The 20,855-nt window shown below is 36.2% G+C and overlaps 1 protein-coding gene across 1 annotated transcript in view; it reads left to right on the top strand.

The window, feature by feature from the left end:
- ASXL3 (ASXL transcriptional regulator 3) overlaps positions 1-20,855 on the top strand; it is a 140,341-nt gene that overhangs the window by 50,923 nt on the left and 68,563 nt on the right. Inside the window, exons 4-7 of the mRNA XM_065890447.1 lie at positions 90-211; positions 8,771-8,888; positions 9,843-9,962; positions 18,836-18,999. Coding sequence (XP_065746519.1) covers positions 90-211; positions 8,771-8,888; positions 9,843-9,962; positions 18,836-18,999 — 524 coding nt within the window. The remainder of the gene's footprint in view (positions 1-89; positions 212-8,770; positions 8,889-9,842; positions 9,963-18,835; positions 19,000-20,855) is intronic.

The raw sequence follows: 20,855 nt of genomic DNA, 5'->3' as shown, positions 1-20,855 counted from the left end.
TCAATTGGAGAAAAGCTCCAAGTGAGGTAATTACAGTGGCTATAAAAAAGGAATTCAAATTAGTAATATTATTATCTCTCTATTTCTAGTTTGTGCAAAGCAGGTAATTGATGAGGCATCTTCCACTCGAGATTCAAGCCTTCCTAACACAGCAGTGCAGAGCAAGTTAGTGTCTTCCTTTCAGCAACACACCAAAAAGGCTCTCAAGCAGGTAAGGTTGCTGGCATTTCTTCTTTGTCCCTCAGTTCTGCCTACTTAAGGTAATGGAAGTTATGCGTAGCAAGTAAAATAAATAAGAACATAGTAATCGGAAAGCAACAGAGATGTCCTAGATTCAACTAACCCCTTAATATTCAATATGCTGATTTTAATCTATGCTAAAAACTAGGAGAGGGTTAGCTGAGACCTTTGATGTAAAATAGAAGAGGGAAAATGTGTTTGGAATCATACAGAACTAAGATTTTGTGTGTGTGTGTTTTATAGCAAGTATATTGGGTTCATACATGCGTTGCATATTTTAAAAATAATGTCTCCGTTTATGATCTTGTGTTTATCTGATAGTCGACGTCAAAATAAATGTGATGTCTTTCTTATTACTGAAATGCATTGTTATAAATAAGAAAAATAGCAATCGTGCCTTGCTTGTATGTAGGCTCTCCATTAGTGCGTTTGGTGCTGAATAGAGGTCAGCTTTGCAGTATCATCCCAACGTTACGTAAGCAGTCTTGAGTTGTGTGTCCTTGTCCAGAGACGGTGCTGGGAAGTGTGGTTATAATGTTGGGGTCTGGGCTCAGACATAAGCTGCTTACAACCCTTGCTACTGTGTGACTCTGGGTAAGCCACTTCTCTCCTCTGAATCTTAAACTCCTTCTCTAGAAGATGTAGAAAATAAAAGTACCCTTCACATGGGAATGATCCAAGAATTAAGTGAGGTGATACACTGAAAGCATGTGGTAGAGTGAGTGGTCCATAATAATCACTCAATAAATGTTAGCTTCTGCTACCCACCCCAGAAATGCTGAATGTGCCCAGAAGAAATGAAAGAGATGCTATGGTTAGAGGGGAACATTGCATGATTGTAATAGTAATAAGGTCAATAAATATAAACCTTACATATTTAGTCCTGAATTCATGGTTTTCCCTTGTTTAACTGCTTTCCTCATTTTTTATTTTCATCCTTCTGAGAGAGCCACCTCCACTTCACTCCTTGCTGACCCTTACCAAGTCTAGGAATAGAGGTGTCATTCTAAGTGATATATTTATAGCAAGAAGGAGAAGCCATGTTTTTAAATAAAGTTTAAAATGTCTTTAAAGTCCCACCAGCCTGTAAAGCTACTTAATATTCACATCCAATCCCCTGGACTTAGAATGTCTCCACCTACTCCTCTATTACAAACAAGGAAACTTAGGAAAGAAACTTAACATTTTTGTAGTGAATTCTGTTACTTGTAAATTCTGTGTTAACTACTGAAATTGCAGTATTTCCTTTCATTGGTATTATATTTAGGGTAGTAACAGTGTTTCATCCTACAGAGGTCAAATACTCTTTACTGAACGTGCCATTTGTATCATTGCTCTTGAGAAATGTTATAGATGCCAAAGAACAAAATTGAATTCAGTGTTGAGATCCCTTTTTAATTGGTGAAATAAAGAATGTATGATGGTAGGGAAGCCTGGAAAAAGGCTGATTCAGGTGGCAAATAGGATGCAGGTACTAAAACACTAACCAGGATGGAACGAAAGATACAAAACTGGATACTGGTAACTGGAGCATTTAAGAAACATAGATGCAATCATAAATGAAACTCATACTTCTGAAAAGCAGTGATTTAGAAAATGTGTATACCCTGTGAAATCTTCCTCCGTGTGAGTGTAAAGACTAACATTCACATCTCTGTATTGCCATGTCTCATTATTTTTTACTTTCTTCATTTTGGTTTCATATCCTTTGAACTTTTTTTTTTTTTTTTTTTTACAGTTACTAAAACATTACACAGCTTTGAGTTAGTGGGTATTTTTGTTTGTTTATTTTGTTTTGTTGTAGAGCACATGTTCATGGGAAGCGCCACTTGCTTGATTAGGGTCTAAGCCTTGTTTTAAGAAACCTACCCTGGAAGCTTCTTAGTGTCCTCAAAGAGCTATTTATTAATGTCTTAAAACTTCTTGTTGTGTAACCAGGTAACAAATTAGTTACCCATACAGTATGGCACAATATATAGCAGATATGCTAATGTTTGATTAATAATGAAATTCATACTGGAGATACATTTAGAAGAAAAGCTGTTCTTGCAGAATTTTGCCCAGATTCCCTGTAATTGCTGAGTTTCTTAAGACAGCATTTCAAAAATTGACTGAACATGCGGCATTTTAAATTGTAGCAGCCTCAGCAAATCTGCAGCTTTCTTTTTGATAGTTGAATGGCTGTGACCATGTAGAATTCTTTGTAAGTGTATGTGCCATTATATATCCATATATATATATATATATTTTCCATGGTTGCGAATATGTTTTGTGTGTACACATACAGGCACAAATCATAATCTCACCAATATAGGGCCAGCCAAATAACCTAATAATAATTACATTAGCTGTCATTTATTTTTATGAATTCTAGACATTATTCTCTGCATTATCAGGCCCTATGCCGTTTAATCCTCATACAAATCCTTTAAAATAATCCTTTAAAATATCTTTCAAATGAGGAAGCTACCGCCCAGAGGAACTTACACAAGATTGTCCAGTGAGTAAATCTTGGAGATGACATTTGAACTCAGAGTCACAGTTTCAGGTTCTGCCTTCTTAACTAGTTCCTTTTAGCATATGCTGTATAATGGGATAGGTGGATTTTTGACATGATCCAAGGAAATCTACATTCTTGAGTATTTGTATAATGCAAGGGAAACATAGTCATTAAGAATATTATTTCCTGACACAGGGAACAATGTGTTCAGTATCGGCACGTATTAAAGGGAGGTACTTGGACGTGTTAGCTTTTACCATTTTACTAGAAGTATATTCTGAGTCAGTGGGGTTTTAGTAGTTCAACTATAGCTTGTCCAGCGTAGATTCTTAGAAAGAAGTAGGTGAAAAAAAAACAAAAACAAAACCCAGTAGCTTTATATGCATAAGTATAGTGAAGAAAAATAATGGAAAACAAACCTCATGCAAAATAAGCCAGGCATAATTTCCCAGCTCTGAAGCCCTCACCCCCACCCAAAGCATGGTGCTGCAGAGAGTGGGCGCTTTAACTTTGCACCGCTGTTGACTGCAGTGTAGCTACAGGCTGGACAATACGGAAGCGATAGTGCCCCTTGGCTATTGATGCAGAGTACTTTCATTGCCCCTAATATTTGGGTCCTTTTAACTTTCCAATCATCAAAACATTAGTTAATATCGTATGTTGGGTGTAATCGCATGAATAGCATGTTGTTATTTCAGCAGTTATATTTCTGAATAGAATCTTCATGATAAGCATATTCAGAAGCCTCTGGAGAATAACAGATTGCTGATTATGACCTTGTTCCCTGTCTTCTTTCTGCCTTGGTATTTTAGCTTTAATAATCCCAAAAGGTGTGAAATGATCAGAGTTTGAATTTCAAGGAAGCATAATTAAGAAAGATTAAATTTGGGAACTTTCTAAACAGCAGAATCAAATACAAGGTTAAAAAAAGGATGGGTTGAGGTCTGTTATGATGGGAGGTAACATGATGGAGAACAGAACCTTTCTGTGTTGTTCCTGTTGGTTTCTTTGACTTCCTGCATTATTTATTTAGGGTGGGAGAGTTTATTCATAAAGTTGGAGATCCTTTTCCTTCCTCGTATCGCAAAACAGACATATTCCTGGTATTTTGCTTTCGCTTTATATGTTTGACCAGTACTGTGAAATTCCAAAGGTTATGTTGCATGATAGCAGTTTCTGGACGTGGGTGTTGACATTTAGCATTCTAGCAACAATGCACATTGTTGGTGCCTGACACAGCCAGCTGTTTCATATGTGTGTATTTCTCATTATTTTAGCATTCACGGCATGTGCTATTTTCCGACTTCTCAGTCAAGGGCTTACTGCATCCAGTGCATTCTTAAGTTACATTGTTGGTATTCTTTCTCTATGAAAACAAAGAAGGTATTACTTGTTTATGCAAATTCCAAGTTAACATGAAGGCCTCTGGCTTTAGATTTTACTTCATTTTTCATTGGGGTGGAAATGAGAATTCTTCCAGGTTTTTAGAGTTATCCCAAGCTTTCTGTTTAAAAAATAAAATATTTATCTAAAGGTTTTCTGTCTCTTTTTACAAGAGAATGTTGTGATACCTCTCTAGAGGAAAGCATTTGATTTTCACTCAAAGCCAGACTTGTAATTGTGTGATATGATCTTTACTTTCCTAGACTGGTTTAGCTCTGTTATGTTGGTTTCCTTAAATAAGTAAGTTTATTTCCAAGTGTAAGCCTATAAATTTCTTTCATATTGAATGATACCTGGAAGTACTAAACTTGGCAAGTCCGATGTACTCTGTGTAGTTTGGGCATGAGGACATTACATGTCCAGGCAGCTTGAAAGACAAGCCTTTTAGTAGACTGCAATTACACTTGCCATCTGCTTGTTTATTTTGGTTTCGGTATTGCTTCTTTCTAGAATTGAAATTAGGATTTAAAGTTGTTCGATAAGATATTCTGTTAGCATTCCATTGTATACCTAAGGGTTGAGTAGTTGGAGATACTTCATTGATATCATCTTCCTAAAATGAATCTAGACTAATATAGTAAGACTTATTGTATAACATTAGTGTCAAAATTAAACCATGCTATAGATTGATCAACAGGGCCACCACTAGCTAATTAAAACCTTTGGTGTGGAATAGAGAAAGGCATCCCATCCCCAAGTTGTCACAACAACAAATAAATCTCCCCTTTCAGGGTATCTTTGTGCAGAGCAAATCTTCCATGACCATCAAAAGTGGTCATCCTAATTGTATTTGCTTAAGCTATTACATGGATGTATATTTTCCAGGCTGGGATACCCAAACTTAGATAATTACAAGGTAAATTGCATTTAACCTCTGTTATATTTGTAGCATAAAATAGGAAGTTTTCTTGTTCTCTTGGAATTTTAGCTACAGCTCAGAGTTAAGGATAATGGGATACAGGAGTACCCTGTTGTGAAGCCGGGTGCTAGACACAGCCTCAAAGGACTTACTGAGAGGAGGCCAGGTGGCCGTCGACCATCCCCCAAAAACCTATATGAAACATAGCTCTGTGGAGTTCCTATTTAAAAAGCCTTGCCAACATTGCTGTCTCTGTTTTACAGAGACGTTTACCCAAGTAATTTACTCAGCACTACACAGCTAGTGAGTTCTCTGATTCTACAGCCTCATACATACCTCACAGTCGTTAAGACAACTCTGCATCAGCCCCTGTTCTGCGGCAAGTCAGCACAGTAGAAGAGGGAGCTTTTAATACCTCTCTTGGGCAGTGGTCAGACTCATTTTGGGGGGGGGGTGAGGGACTTTGGGAAAGGTGTTTAGCAGGTATCCAAAATTGATGCCCTCTGGCTGAATTTGGCTCAGAGACCTCTTTGTTTTGTCTGACACATTGTTGAAAACAGGACAACTCACCTACAAATCCAGTTGTATTGCTTCTCTTGAGTCATTACTACCACCTCCAATGGAGTATAGGCATCCCAGTCCTCAGCCTCCCCCTTGTCCTGGTCTTAGCCCAGCTGGTGTGGTCCAAAAATAATTGCACATTCTTCAAGGGATTGGGAGGAGGAGACACGCAGCATGTGTGAGTGGCCCATGGGCACGTAGCTGCAGAAATATAGGTATCTAACCAAAGCAAACAAACACACAAACCAAGAGCAGCTAGCCTCTTTATTTGCAGAAGCCACGCCCTGGAGTGAGGAACTGGGAATCACTATACTACTACCTGCCTTGTGGACGTAACAGGTGCTAGAGTTCTCTTGTTTGGAGCCAGCCCAAACTGTCCCAGACATCTCAGTTGAGTCAACGTTGGTTTCTTTCCCCTCCATCCACATTCTGATCTGCTTGGAGGGTATCCCCAGGGTCCACAGTCAAATAAATCCTGCTTTCTAGAAAGTGAATTGGAATCCCCAAGGTAGCCTAAAATGGCTACGGATCTAGTAAATGCTATCAAGTTGCCCCTTCTCATAGCTGAACTCTGATACTCCTGAGTTTGTTTACTAGCCTGCGGGCTTTACTACTGTGACTGGCGTCATAGTAAAAAAAGGCTTCCCAAGTTTTGCTTCTTTGACCCTAGAAATGTTATTTGGGATAGAGAATAATGCTTGTTTTTCAGAGGTAAAGCAAAAAAAAAAAAAATGCGTATTTTTAATACACTTAAAACAATCATTTAAATGATAGGCATAGTTGTTTTTATCACTTACAGGCACATAGTGTTGCATTTCAGTATTTAAGAAAATGTACCAAGAAATATTGTTCAAATTTCTGAGCAGGAAATACATTTTCAGTAAAAAATCATTGAGACCATAGAAATGGGCTCAATATTGACTAGCATTCCTTATCCCTACTTGGCTCCAGCTTGGCTGTTTAAAATTCAGAATAGCCTTGGGTTTTTCTTCTTATTACATTATGTATATCATGGTTTATTTCTGTCCAACTGCTAATTTTTCTATAATAGAGTCTTCTCCGCTCTAAAAATTGAGGACAAAATTTTTGTTACTTTAATAATTATTTACTACAAACACTGTAAAAAGACATGTCATCTTTGACTTTATGATTCCAGCTTCTAAGCCTCTTGTTATATCATCTCTTTTTTTCTTAATCAACATTTTCCAAAATACACCTCCCCACCATGCCATAAAATGAGTATTTTTCAAATGCCTATTTGTATTGCCAAGGGAAAAGTTTGAAATCTGTGATGTGAAGACTCCTAAAAACTAATCACTCTTTATACAGGTTTTGTTTTGTGATGTCCTACATCGTGGGTAAATATGGGCCTAATTGTAATTTCAGGTACTGCGTTGCCTCATTCTGTTTTTTTTTTTTTAATTTTTTAAATTTTTTTGCGGTACGCGGACCTCTCACTGTTGTGGCCTCCCCCGTTGCGGAGCACAGGCTCCGGACGCGCAGGCTTAGCGGCCATGGCTCACGGGCCCAGCCGCTCCACGACATGTGGGATCTTCCCGGACCAGGGCACGAACCCATGTCCCCTGCATGGGCAGGCGGACTCTCAACCACTGCGCCACCAGGGAAGCCCGCCTCATTCTGTTTTATCATTGGATTGATAGGTTAATGTCTACAAAGTGCTCGGAGTTCTCACACAAGGCTAGAGAGATTTATGCAATTATGTACACACCCTAATGAAAGAGTAAATGTCATAAATATTTTATAGCACACATGCTCTCATTCAGAATATTATTGCCAGCAAGCTAAAGGTGAGGAAGATGGCCTCTTATTCATTTTTGTATCCCTGTCCGTCCACAGTGCCTAGTACTTTATAAAAGGTCAATAAATGTAAGAGTTGAAGGGAAGATGTATCCTGTTATTATTAGCAACAGTATCATTTGTAAGCGATTTCCCAAGCCATTCACGTTCCCACGTGGTTTTAAATCTCATCTGAATATGTCTTTTCTCATTTAAGTGATATTTAATTTTTCACATCTGCAGTTATTTGACGGCTAAATCTTGTGGTCTATGAGTTGGACATTCAGGTAAAACCCTTTGCAAATAAAATGGTATTGTTTCTGTCAGCAAGGGGATATACAGTCAATGCAGTATTTCAGGAGACTGTGACAACTATTGGTCAAAGGACATTAGTCAAGTAGCTGAAATGTTATAAAATTGGTAGAAATTACACAGAAACCAGGAATTGAAAGGTTGGAGACTGTCTGTGGTCAGCCTTTTAACCTTTTGAGGAGTTTTAATATTCCTGGAACCGTGAATTTATCCTCTCTTGAATTGTGTCTGCTTAAGACCCTTTTTATTACAGGTAATTTTCTGCGTAAAACGATCAGCTAGATATGCTGTATTTCAAAACTTTCCAGTGTCTTTTCAGTACATTATCATCACCAAGGTTGATTCATTTATGAAACACAAAGCACTCCCACTTGGAGCAATTTATTCCCGTATCGGTCTTCTTTTCCCTGGATTTGCCAGAATGCCGTCATGTTCGTGTTCTGAAGGTTAATGCCCAAAGTCAAGCAGACAGAAGCCAAGTGCTGCAAGGTTTCCAAGATTAGGACTGATTCCCTTCACAGAAATAAATGATTCCTGCCATGTTCAGTGATTTTGTGCAGCGCTCCCCGCGGCTGAGTGAGTGCATCAATACTGTAGTCCTTACCTGCTGTACATACTGATGACACTCGGTGTTAACTTGATTGACTGAGCAGCCCACTGGAGAGGACGCACCTGCAAGAGAAGTGCAGACATATATTTTTATCCTGGTCTCGAAACATTTATTTTACATTTCTTTTCCTTGGGAGTCATGGTTTCAAATTCCACGGGCTCTCAGGCCACACTGCTCAGGTAGAGCAAACCTTTACGTGCTGCTTTATTTTCAGAATTCTACCGAAAACGGTCTCAGGTTTATACCCTTTGCCAAAGCCTGATTTTATGCTTTTGAGGGAAAATGACAGGAAGGTGACGCTTAAGAGTCCTGACAAATGAGTGACTCTGTGGAATTTAAGTCTCTTAAGAGGTTCTATCTAATGATGGGCAAGTGGATCATTTAATTCAATTATGAGAAATCATTTTGACGATATTTTTATGTTCTATTTTATTATCATGTTTTGTAGGCTTTGAGGCAGCAGCAGAAAAGAAGAAATGGAGTCTCAATGATGGTAAACAAGACTGTTCCTCGTGTTGTTTTGACACCATTAAAGGTGTCTGATGAGCAGTCGGATTCGCCTTCAGGTAAAGAGCTAAAATATTGTATGCTTGGCCAGTTTCTTCCCGGAGGAGGCTTTCTCACCAAGAGAGATGTCATGAATTTTCTCTGGAACTGAATAATATTTCCACTTGAGGTTTCATTTAATTTTTTTTATACCTTAGACTCTTTCAGTGATTCGAAAATAATAGGGTATTTCACTCTTAAAAACAAAACAAAACAAAAGCTTGCTCATCATCAGAGGACTTCATTTGCTAATGTCAATAGATGCAAGAAAATGTGTAGTACTGCTAGGTGGATTTTTTTTGCTGTTGCTTTGGCTTTTGTTTGAATGTTGAACTTTAATGGTGGACCCCATGCTGACGTGTAATGCCATCAAAAGCCGTTCTTCCGTGAGTGTGAATTTGTTTTTCCATCCTCTGCTACAAAATCAGGAATCCTTTATTTGTTTTTGTGTTCTGGCAGCATTCTTCTCACCTCAGTGCAGCCCTGACCGTTTCTTCTAATTTACCTCTGCCACTTTATCAGCTATGTACCATTCTGTATATTATAGAGTGATGTTTGCGTTTTCTCTTCCTCCTTCAACATAAAGTTATTAATAAAGGCATGATCTCTCCCTGTCTCCAAGCCTCCCTTCATCCTTCATCTTTCTGTCTCGGTCTTGCATCGTCTCCAAGTGGCACAGAAGCTTCTTCGTGTATTTTCACAAAAGATCTGAGTGCTTCTTTGAAAAGCTATCAGATCAGTGAACGTGTCTTTGACTCCACTATCAGGCCATCTGTTCATGCTTTTTGTTCTGTTTGATTGATTTATTGGGCTTTTCTCTTTATATACAGTAGAGGAATCAGATTGTGGCCAAAGGTAGTGTATTAACTCTTAGCAAAGGAGATAATATCTGCGGTTTGTAGAACAATTTGAGATTTTTCTTTTCAAGGACAGCAAGAGGAAGATAATGACATAATAACTATTTCCTTTTTTAGGATCCGAATCTAAAAATGGTGAAGCAGACAGTTCAGATAAAGAAATGAAACATGGGCAAAAATCCCCCACTGGAAAACAAACGAGTCAGCACTTAAAACGATTAAAAAAGTCTGGTTTAGGTGAGTGTTCAATATACTATAACATTTCACATTTTAGATATTTAAATCTTGTTGAATGAAATTATGGGGACTTTTTTCTTTAATAGTTAAGGATATTTTTAAATCTTCCCAATTTATCTAAACCAAAAAGGGTGCTAAAGAACGCAACATATTACAATGGAATGATTTTAAGCATGTTGCTAAATTTGTGAATGATACTATTGGATGAAGCAGAGGCTAAAGATAAGAGGTTTAAAACGATCTACGTATTCAAGTAATTATCTGCCAAGTCATAATTCTGTCTAACATGCAGTGTTTCGTTCCTGCAACTGGGTTTCACTTTATCGGAATACATTGTATTGGGGGGAAAATGCAACTTTTATGAAGTGTTCATTGAACTGAAGAGTACACTGTCATTGGGGTCTGCTGCAGTAAAACTGCTCTGCCTTACTTTTCATCTTATGCTGTTTGAAATATTCAATAATGCTTGTCTGAAAAACAGTGTACAGTTGCCGAGAAGTGTGGCAGACAGTTACTGGGTCTTGCAAGTCAGTACCAGGTTTTCTTTTGAAGATTTCCTTCCTGATAACTTTTCATCAGGAACTCAATAGCAGCATTTTGGGGGAAAAGGAATATGGAAACTAAAAAGAGGAAAATAAACGTATCCTAGGCTGAACATTAAAATTCTAGACCAAACCTGCCTCGTTGGATGTCTGGACCTAATGGCTTCATTTCTCTCTCTCAGTTATTTCATCTCTGAGTTAGGGTAATGATAATGACCTAGATCATTGTAACATTTTGTAAAATGATGGGTAGAAAGTACAGATTTATTGACCTGAACTTTATTATTGGTTCTGCCACTTACTTTCTTGGCAACTTAGGGTAATTCTTATTTGCAGAGTGTATCTGTTTGTAAAATTCAAGCAAGATTTTAACCCATTTATTTATTTATTGAGTAAAGATTTATTGAGTGACTACTATATACCAGGATTTTGTTAAATTCTGGGAGCATATTTTCAGTAAAGTCTTTGAAGGGGGTTTAGATAGCCTTGTGTAAGAGATCTTTGGGAAAGCAGAATTTATGTTTGTTTTACATTCTTTAAACACAGCATAATTTATCTTCTTCATTGTTTCCAAGGCTAAATCATTTTATAGTTATTGTCTAGCCCAAAACATATGTGTTAGTTTATAAACACCTACATATATACTGACATGTTTTTTCCTAGTCTTTTTGAGTTTTCTAAATTAAGTACTTTGAGTAGCTTCTGAAGCTGGAAACTGTAATGGGAGAGTGATATGTAAAGAATGTACTAAAAAAAGAACCCCCCCCCCCCAATATCATGTTATGTTACCCTAAGTAATTTAAAAGTCAGTGACCTTCAGTTAAAAACAGTCTGCTACCAACCTCAGGAAAGTCAATGCCATATCATGGGTTTAAGAAAATTCAAGGCATGGGGACCTCTTCATTTCTTTACTTAGCTGCCTTCAGGGCTGGGGTTCAACAAGCCTTGTACTCTTGTCAGGATCCTGTCAGGTACTCAGGTCTTCAATCAGGATCTCTTGTTCTAATTGTTGTAACCTAGGAATCCTGCATGCCGCTTAACATCTTATATGTTAACAATCATACAGTAAAGGTTAACAATCATACAGTAAAGGATTTTCAGCTAATTTGTTAGCAAATTTAAAAGGCGATAAAGGAGAACACCATGTTCTTTTTAACCTGCTTTTTTCTTTTTAGACTACTAAGTAGTAGAAATAATGAAGCTACTTTAATGAAGGAATGGAAAACGACCCGTATTTAATGCAGTGGTCTTGGTACTTTGACATATTATCTCATTTACTTCAATTATGTACAGTTGAATTATTTTTATTTTACAGCTGAGGAAACGGAGGCCCAGAGGGTTAAGAGGGTTGTCCATAATGACACAGCTATTACAAGCCAAGGCACAGCTAGCTCCAAAGTCCAAACCATTATTTCAGAATATGTTCTGAATGTCTATAATCACCCAGCCTATGTTGTAGACCTGTGGGCACCACTGAGGAGTAGCATAGCATCTATGACATGATGAGCCTGCCATGGGTGTTAAAATGCAGGTACACTAGTTACACATAGAAGGAGAGCTAGCAACTAAAACATTTCCTGGCTGATCCTGTAAAATCAGAGGAAGAAGGTGGGATTTAAGGTCAAAAGTAACCTGAAGGTGATTACTAGGAAGGAACGCTGACTGACTGAGTGACCCAACAAGCAGCTGAGTACAATGGCTTATTTTGTGCAAATGAAGTTGGTAGTACTTATTAAGCCTCCAATATATGCCCAGCACCATACAATGGAAAGTGAAAACATTCAAAAGGAAAGAAGGGGCCTTAAAGGTGACCATCTCCAGATAGAATCCCATGTGTCTTCTAGAAAGTAATGTTTCTGATGTCCTGTGACCTTAGGAATCTTACAGAGTAAAGGATTCTCTGTTCTGCGCAGCGTTTTAGAATCATAACTAAAATGTAAGTTCCTTGAATTAGGGGTCATTGACTTACACCAGTTTTTAATTATGCTTCTTCCTACCCAATCACACAGTAGGAGTTTAAAAATGACTTACTAAACAAATCCAGGCTTCTAATGGATATCTCTGAGGGGTTTTTAATAAATGTCCTTGCTGAGCTCAACTTCTGGGATTCATTCCAATATATTTTATTTGGTTTAATCTTTTTGTAGTGAAGAATTACAACTTTGGTGGTTTCATAAAATGTTACATACTTTTGAAATAAATTAATGCAGGAAAATAAATTTGAAGAGTAACCCTAAATACTATCATCAAAAATAACTTCCCCCAGGCTTCCCTGGTGGCGCAGTGGTTGAGAGTCCACCTGCCAATGCAGGGGACATGGGTTCGTACCCCGGTCCAGGAAGATCCCACATGCCACGGAGCGGCTGGGCCCGTGAGCCATGGCCGCTAAGCCTGCACGTCCGGAGCCTGTGCTCCACAACGGGAGAGGCCACAACAATGAGAGGCCCGCGTACCGCAAAAAAAATATATCCAAAAAATAACTTCCCCCAGTGTTTTATAAATATTATTTGACATCTCCTAATGTGTAGCCATAGTCAGGGGTCATCTTAGAAAAATGGAATTATATCATTTTAATTAAAAGTACTAAATTAAGTTTAGCCTGAATAATAAAAAAGAATGGAAGTAAAACCAAAAACAAAATTGCTAAACATCGCCACGAGATATATTCATATCTAAAAGTTCTCTCCAAAGATACTAAAAGCATGAAAAGCTGAAATAGGAGTGATGATCTTTTTAACTACTCAAGCTTTGGACAATATATTATAAAGGATAGGGAGATAATTATACCTATAGTCCCTCTTAACTCCATGTTTTTGTTATATTATTTTTTAAACATCAAGGTTGTTAACATTTAATAATCTATTTTTTTTTTACCATAATCCCCATAGTTCACTAACTCCCTGGTACTATATGGTAATGGATTCAGTGCTCCCCGGTAGACTGTTTACACAATTTCTTCATTTGTAAAGGGCACTTGGATTTATGTCGTAGATGATTAGATTTTGCCCTCTGATAATTGTTTTTCCTTAGACTTTACTCTTTGAAAGCCTATCTTTCTTCTCTGAGCTCTTTCAGAATCCATTCGTCTCTAATTTCTTTGAGACAACGAAGAACTCTCGTTTTGAACTCTTTCTGTATTTCTTTGGGCCGTTCCTCTTGCAACCAAAGGCCTTGGTCTGCCTCTTTCATGGGCTCCTTCCCTCTGTGTGAGTGTATGTGAGTGCATCTTGTGTGCACATTTTATGCACAAATACTGTGTGGCTTCCCTTCTGGGAAACAGGAGGCTTTAAGCCAGCAAGGTCTCCAAAGTCTGCAGCCTTTATTCAGATTGGTGCTCTTCGACTCCCTTTGGTGAAACTAATAATTTCCCTGGTCCTCATCAGACACTTTCCCATGATTTTTATTATGACTACAAAGTGTCGTCTTCTATAGCACAGACACTTATTGTCGCAATTCGGCAATTGTTGCTTCTTTGCTTCTCCGGACCTCAGCTACTTTATACTCTCTAGTGTCCAGGAATTAGACACTAAAATGACTACCTCTTTTCTTCCTCTGCTTAGTGTAGGGAGATGAGGTACCAGCTTTAATGAGATAAGACAATCAGATATAATGAGCTTGTTCTTAAGCCAATTAAGAGTAAGTATGTAAGGATAATTAAAATGGAATTAAACATCCTGTGTGGCAACAAATTTAGCAGTAAGTTCATCTGCTCTGTCTTTGTTCCAAAATTATAAAACATAATTTTGCTTAGATGGACATCTTTGAAATAGATCTTCTTTTGACTTTGTCATAAAACATTTAGAGAGGCACATAGTCTTTTTTTTCCCCTGATACCCTTAAATATTTTGAACCATACCAAATAGTGACCAACAGCATAAGTTCTACTTCTCACATTGTCCATAATACATGTTTCTAAAATTTTATGATTTTCTCATTTCCCCAGTACTCCTTCCCAAAGTTACTCTTGGTAAATGACCTCAACTCCCTAGTATGGAGAGTATTTCGGCCATACGTAAGCATTAAGCAAATTCCTTTCCTGTATTTTCAACATTTCTGTCTCTGGGTTTTGCCTTTGCCTTCTCTGCTGAGAAAATAAACTTCTTCCTAATTCTTCTCTTCTTGTAGTCTATTTTATCTCCCTGTGAAATAATTGAAGCATATAGAAAAATACAGATGCTAATAAAACATACATCTATATACCTGTCACCTTGACTTCATTCCTAACAAATGTTAGGCGTTTGTTGGGCAAAAAAATAGATAAAATTTTTGTACTTTTTGTGTTTATAAGTGAGATTGGCGAACAGATTTTCTCTCATATTGTCTTTGTTTGTCCTTATTTTGGAATAAAAGTTATGTTAACTTCATAAAGTGAACTGAAGAGCTTTCTTTACGTATTCACTGGAATAAGTATAAAATAAGTGGTGGGAGAGTTCCTTGATGTATTGGTAAAATTCATCGTTAGGGCTATTTGTAATGTGTGTTGTGCATGTATGTGGGGAAGGAGGGGTTGTCTATTTAGTTTACAAAAGTTTTCACAAATTTATTGAGGTTTGCTATTTTTAATATAATTTGAAAATTTGCAAACTTGAAATACTTTATGTCTTCAAAGATATTGGCTAAAGTCAGTAGTATGATTTTTATGCATATTTTACTATTTAAAATCAAAATTTAATTATAATTTTATTTGCCTTGTATATCTATACTGTATCTCAAATTATGTGCCTACCTTTCATTCCTATTCATGTTTGTTTATGCCATCTCTCACTAGATTTATACCTATTTTATTAGTCTTAAAAAAATCCTTTTTCTGTTCCAGATGGTCTTCATTGTTCTTTTCTATTTCACGAATGTGTACTCTTATTCTTTACAGTCTTTCTCCTTTCTTCTTTCTCTGGTTTTTATTCTATAGTTCATTCATTAACTTCTTGATTTGCACACTTAACTCATGAATTTTCAATATTTTTTCTACTCTCGAATATATACAATTTATTTTTAAAACAAATTCAGCTGCATTTTACAAATTTTGGCATTATCATTTAGAATGTAAATATTTTGTAATTTCCATTACAAAACATTTCTTTAACTTGTGAGGTACTTAGAAGTGTGCTTCCAAATGTCCAAATATATAATGAGTGTGGGAAGATTGGAGAGTTGCTATGTTTCTGTTATTGATATCTAATTTTACTTCTTTGTGGATAGAGAGATGAGGTTTTATATTATTCTTCAGTATTGTTGAGACTCAGTGGTCAGCTGGGGTTTTTTGTTGTTTTTTTGTTTTCTTTACTGTTTCCTGAGTGCTAACCAAACAATTGCTTTCTCTTAACGGCTCAGTGCAGTGTCCTATGTTAAATTCATTGGTTTAAGATCGATTATTGAATTTTTAAAGTCCTTGGTATTCATAAAACAAGTTTTTTGCTTGTTATCTCAGTGTCTGGCAAAATATATTCAGATGTTCCACTGGCATTATGTAGTGCCTATTTCTCTTTTTAATTCTCTCAATTTAAAATTTTGAATGCTATACTGTTGAAATGGATGCAGGCGCTAGGTCATTGTATCTTTCCAGTGACTTATTCCTTTTATACTCAAGGAATTACTTTCTTATCCCCAATAAGGTTTTTTTTTTTTTTTACTTTTGTTTATCTTTGATGTTAATATTGTAGTATTGCTTTTTTTGTTGTTTTGAATGTCTGCCTGGTGTGTCTTAGTTTATCTCCTCATTTTCTTCTGTTCCATGTGATTTTTATTTTAAGTATATCTCTTGTAAAGCAGTATATAATCAAATTGTGTTACTTTTAAAATCTAATATGAAATCCATTTGTATTTTTTTACTGTGTTGGGGACTTAATTAAAAATCTTTTTCTCCTTTTATGCCTTCATGTGATTGAGTTTTCCTTCCATGAATTTATTTGGAAGTTATAAGTCCTTTCCATTTCTCCCATTGACTACCTACAGAGTTTTTGGATGGAATGTCCTATAAATATCAATTAAGTCCATCTTGTTTAATGTATCATTAAAAGCTTGTGTTTCCTTACTTATTTTCATTTTGGATGATCTGTCCATTGGTGAAAGTGGGGTGTTAAAGTCCCCTACTATGATTGTGTTACTGTCGATTTCTCCTTTTATGGCTGTTAGCATTTGCCTTATGTATTGAGGTGCTCCTATGTTGGGTGCATAAATATTTACAATTGTTAAATCTTCTTCTTGGATTGATCCCTTGCATGCAAATGGAAATCAGCTGGAGTAGCAATTCTCATATCAGACAAAATAGACTTTAAAATAAAGACTCTTACAAGAAACAAAGAAGAACACTACCTATAGAGTTTTAACAAACAGTATCTCTCCTGTTTCCAAACAGTGCCAGGGTTATATGGTGTTCTCATTTCAATCACACCTTCCCATCTCTCATGCAATTGCTGTCTCCTGTTTTTTGGGTTTTTTTTCCATTTTGTTTTAATTCTCATTAGTTGTTAGTATTATTTTTCACTGTTAATGTTTATTTGGAGTTACTCATGTCTGTGAATCTTTTAGTTTGTCATTGCTTCTGCAGCCCACTCATTCATTCTTTCAGTTAATTTCTTTATTTGTTAAGAACATCCACTAGTACTTTTTCAGCAAGGTTCTCTAAGGGATAGTTTCCATTTTGGATACTGAAAATATTCTTATATCGTTAATATCATTGCCATTTAAAGGGACTTTATTATTAACGAAATTCTAGATCAATGCTTCTTTTCTTTTGGCCCTTTGAAGATATTTCATTGTCATCTGTAATTTATTGACGATAAGGTTCCTGTGTCTTATTGTGATCCCTTTGGAGGTAATCTATTTTTGTTCAAAACTGTTTTAAGGTATTCTTTTTATTTTTGATGTTTTGCTATTTCAACACATCGGATGGAGGAATGGGTATTTATCCTTTTTGAGATTTGGTATGTTGCTTTATCTGAGGACTCATCATTTTTTCAGTTCTAAAACTTTCAGACATTAGCTCTTCAAATATTGCCTCTCTGCCATTTGCTGTGTTTTTTCATTCTCAAACTCCTATAAATGTGCATCCTGACTGCTTATTCCATTCCCTTTATTTTTTCTCTCTCCTGCTTTTTTGACTCATCATTTTTAATGCTGCATTCTAGATATTTTCATCAACTCTATATTTATTCAATAGCTATTTCATTGTATCCATGGAATATTTAAAAAAATTTTTAAACTAAATTTTCATTTCTAGAAGTTCTATCTGTTTCTGTTTCAAATCTGCCTATTTTTAAAATTACAGTGTCCTGTTTTTGCATAATGAGTTTATTTTCTTTTTTGTTTCTATTGTTTAAAACAAGGGACAGCAAGTTTTTCTGTTAGGGGCCAGAGAGTAAATGCTGTAGGCTTTGCGAGTCACGTGATTTCTGTCACAGCTATTCAACTCAGCATTGTAGTGCGAAGGCACATCTAGACAGTAGCTAAACAATTGGGCATGTCTGTGTTCCAGTAAAAGTTTGTTTACCAGCAGCCACTGGACTGGATATAGTTCATGGGCAATAATTTGCTGACCCTTGATTTAAATCACACTCTATTAAAATCACATTCAAGTGATTCTCTTAACTCAAGCAACTGAGAGTGGTAATTCTTCCATTTGATGCATCAGCTGACTGTGCCTTATGGTGGATTGTTCCCTTGTGTGTCGTAATTTCTAATTGTGGGCTGTATATACAGCCGTCTGTTGGAGGTCATCGTACCTGAGTTGTAGAATTATCCTACAAAGCATACTGACATTTCAGGCCTCACAGCCGATATTTTTATAAAGGATTGCTGTTTTAAAGCATTACCCTTAAATTACCCTGAATAGGAATCTTCTGAAATACGCCAGTGCTTAGTGCTGTGCATGACACTTGGGGAGCACACAGCTATCAGCTATAATGCTTTCATTATCTCTATTAACATTAACAGCAGTCTTATTGTTATCATTGATCCTAGGTCTTATAGAATCTACAAAAACTGTAGTTGTTACCATTTATGCTTCTAAAGTTTTTGAGGATTCTGATTAATTGGAAGACCGTAATTAAAATACTTCTTTATCTAGACCTGGTGCTACTTTGAGTTAAAAATACAGATGGTATTGAGTGAAGTAGACGTTATGAAAATTAAAGACAACTAAGGCAAGATGGAAACCCAAAGAAACTTTGGAGATTTCATTCTGAAATATCATTCTTAAAAGAGATAGAATTAAATACATTATCAAATATATATATATTATATATATATATAGTCAGTGTGCATATGTGTGTGTACAGGTGTATGTTTTTCCCAATCTATAGTGAATTCATACCTCTTGCTTATTTATCACAGGACACTTGAAATGGACCAAAGCTGAGGATATTGACATAGAAACCCCGGGATCTATTCTTGTCAACACTAACTTGAGGGCATTAATAAATAAACATACGTTTGCTTCCTTACCTCAGCATTTTCAACAATACCTCCTGCTTTTGCTCCCAGAAGTGGATAGGCAGGTAAGTAGAAGTTTCAGACATTTGGTATTAGTCACCAGTTATATTATTATGAACTGGCAGGTCTGTTATCGAAGATGACTGATACATGGATGGATAGTTTTCTGATAATCTAGTATATTTATGTAATTTATATACTTAAATGCTAGCATTGGTGTGTTTGCTTAATCTGCCTAAACAGACTCATTTTTCATTATCACTGGTGAGCAAATTTAAAATTTAAAATACAGCACATTGCCATAGAGTGAAAGCAACAGACCTACCTACACTGGGAAGGAAAAACAAAGAAATCAAACGTTCCAGTATCAAATAAATCTTTGAAGTAGCTTCCCCTGTGCCCCGAGGGAATATTGAAGTGCAGCAATAAAAAGCCAGGGTTTCTAAGAAATTATGTAAATATTTTCATTCTCAATTCTTTCCAAAAACCATTTAAAATTTATGTTTGGATTTGGCTTCTGAGAGTCTATCATCGTGAATATGATTGCCTATAAATAATCACCTTTTATCTTTTTCTTTAGTATAACTAAAAGTGCTTTAAGTGTATTTTTGTATTTTTTAAAAGCCTCTAAAATAAGGAAATACAAATATAGACTCATAATAGCAGACATCGATCATCTTCTAAAGCTGTTTCCTTTGAAAAGAAAAAAAATATTTCATCCCATAAAATTTTATTAAATTTCACAAAACTGTTACATTTCCTTGTGATTCTCATTTCAATAAATTTTGACACTGTATATAGTTTCCAGTTGATGGACGTAATATGCATGTGTTTATGAATTTGTATCTCAGAATGATAGGTACATCCATAAATTGAAATGGGCAAGATTGATTCAATATTTCCACATTATTTTGAATAAATTTTCTTAGCTTTTTATTTGATTCTGTTTTCTCCTAACTTACCCACCCTTTCGTACATACTTAAAATTTGATAAGCTGCTGTCTTCTGTCATTCTTATGTATCTCTTTGGTGGAGATTATTGTTCATATTTAGAGAAATACTATTTTGATTTTGAGTACATTTTTGTTTGAAAATTCGTTCAGTATTTACTATGAATATAATACATGTTTGGTGCTTTGGAATAATGGAAATATCTATTAGTAAGTGCCTATTGCATGTTTATTGAATCAATGATTAAATACACTCTAGTTGGATACAGGAGCTATATTCCTGAACAATGAAAATATGAGGTAGAAACAGGTAAGCTTAGCGGGGAGAGCACAAAGTAAACTGAGCTTTTATATGTAGAAGGGAAAAAATCAGAGACAAATACAAGATCCTTGAATTGGGCCTAGAGGTATAGGCAGAATTTGAATAAAATAGGTGGAGATGTATTTTATGTGAAAGATACCAAATCAAAAGCTGATTTTGTGGGAGTCTGGATTATAGGAACAACAATGCAAATGAGTCTGGAAAGACAAATTAGAAGTCAATTTTGGAAGATGCCTTGAGTGTGACATTAAGGAGTCTAAACAGTGTTCACGCTGTGTTTGCAGTGCAAAGACACTGAGGGCTTTTGAACAGAGCTATAATGTAATAAGATCACTGCTTTTTAAGAAAATTATCTTGGCAATACTGAAAAGGGAATGTTAGAGATGGGAAGCATGAAAGTGTTGTTAGAAAGCAATTTTAGTTATTCCAAAAGGCAGAATGAGGGCTTGAATTTGGAGAATAGCCTTGAACTTGAAGAGGAGTAGGACCGTGCAGTCACCTTCCTCATCACCACCATCATCATTAGCACCATCATCCAGTGGTGGCAGTTTTACATTTTGTCAAATAACACTTGAAGCAAGGTATAGGGAGAAGCCCCTGATCATTCCTGGGTTTCAAGCTGGTGTGACTGAGGATTGAGTTCAGGTGT

The sequence above is a fragment of the Phocoena phocoena genome, chromosome 13 (assembly GCF_963924675.1).
Source record: "Phocoena phocoena chromosome 13, mPhoPho1.1, whole genome shotgun sequence".
NCBI lineage: Eukaryota > Metazoa > Chordata > Mammalia > Artiodactyla > Phocoenidae > Phocoena > Phocoena phocoena.
Note: the sequence above shows the minus strand (reverse complement) of the source record. Positions and strands in the feature narration are given on the sequence as shown.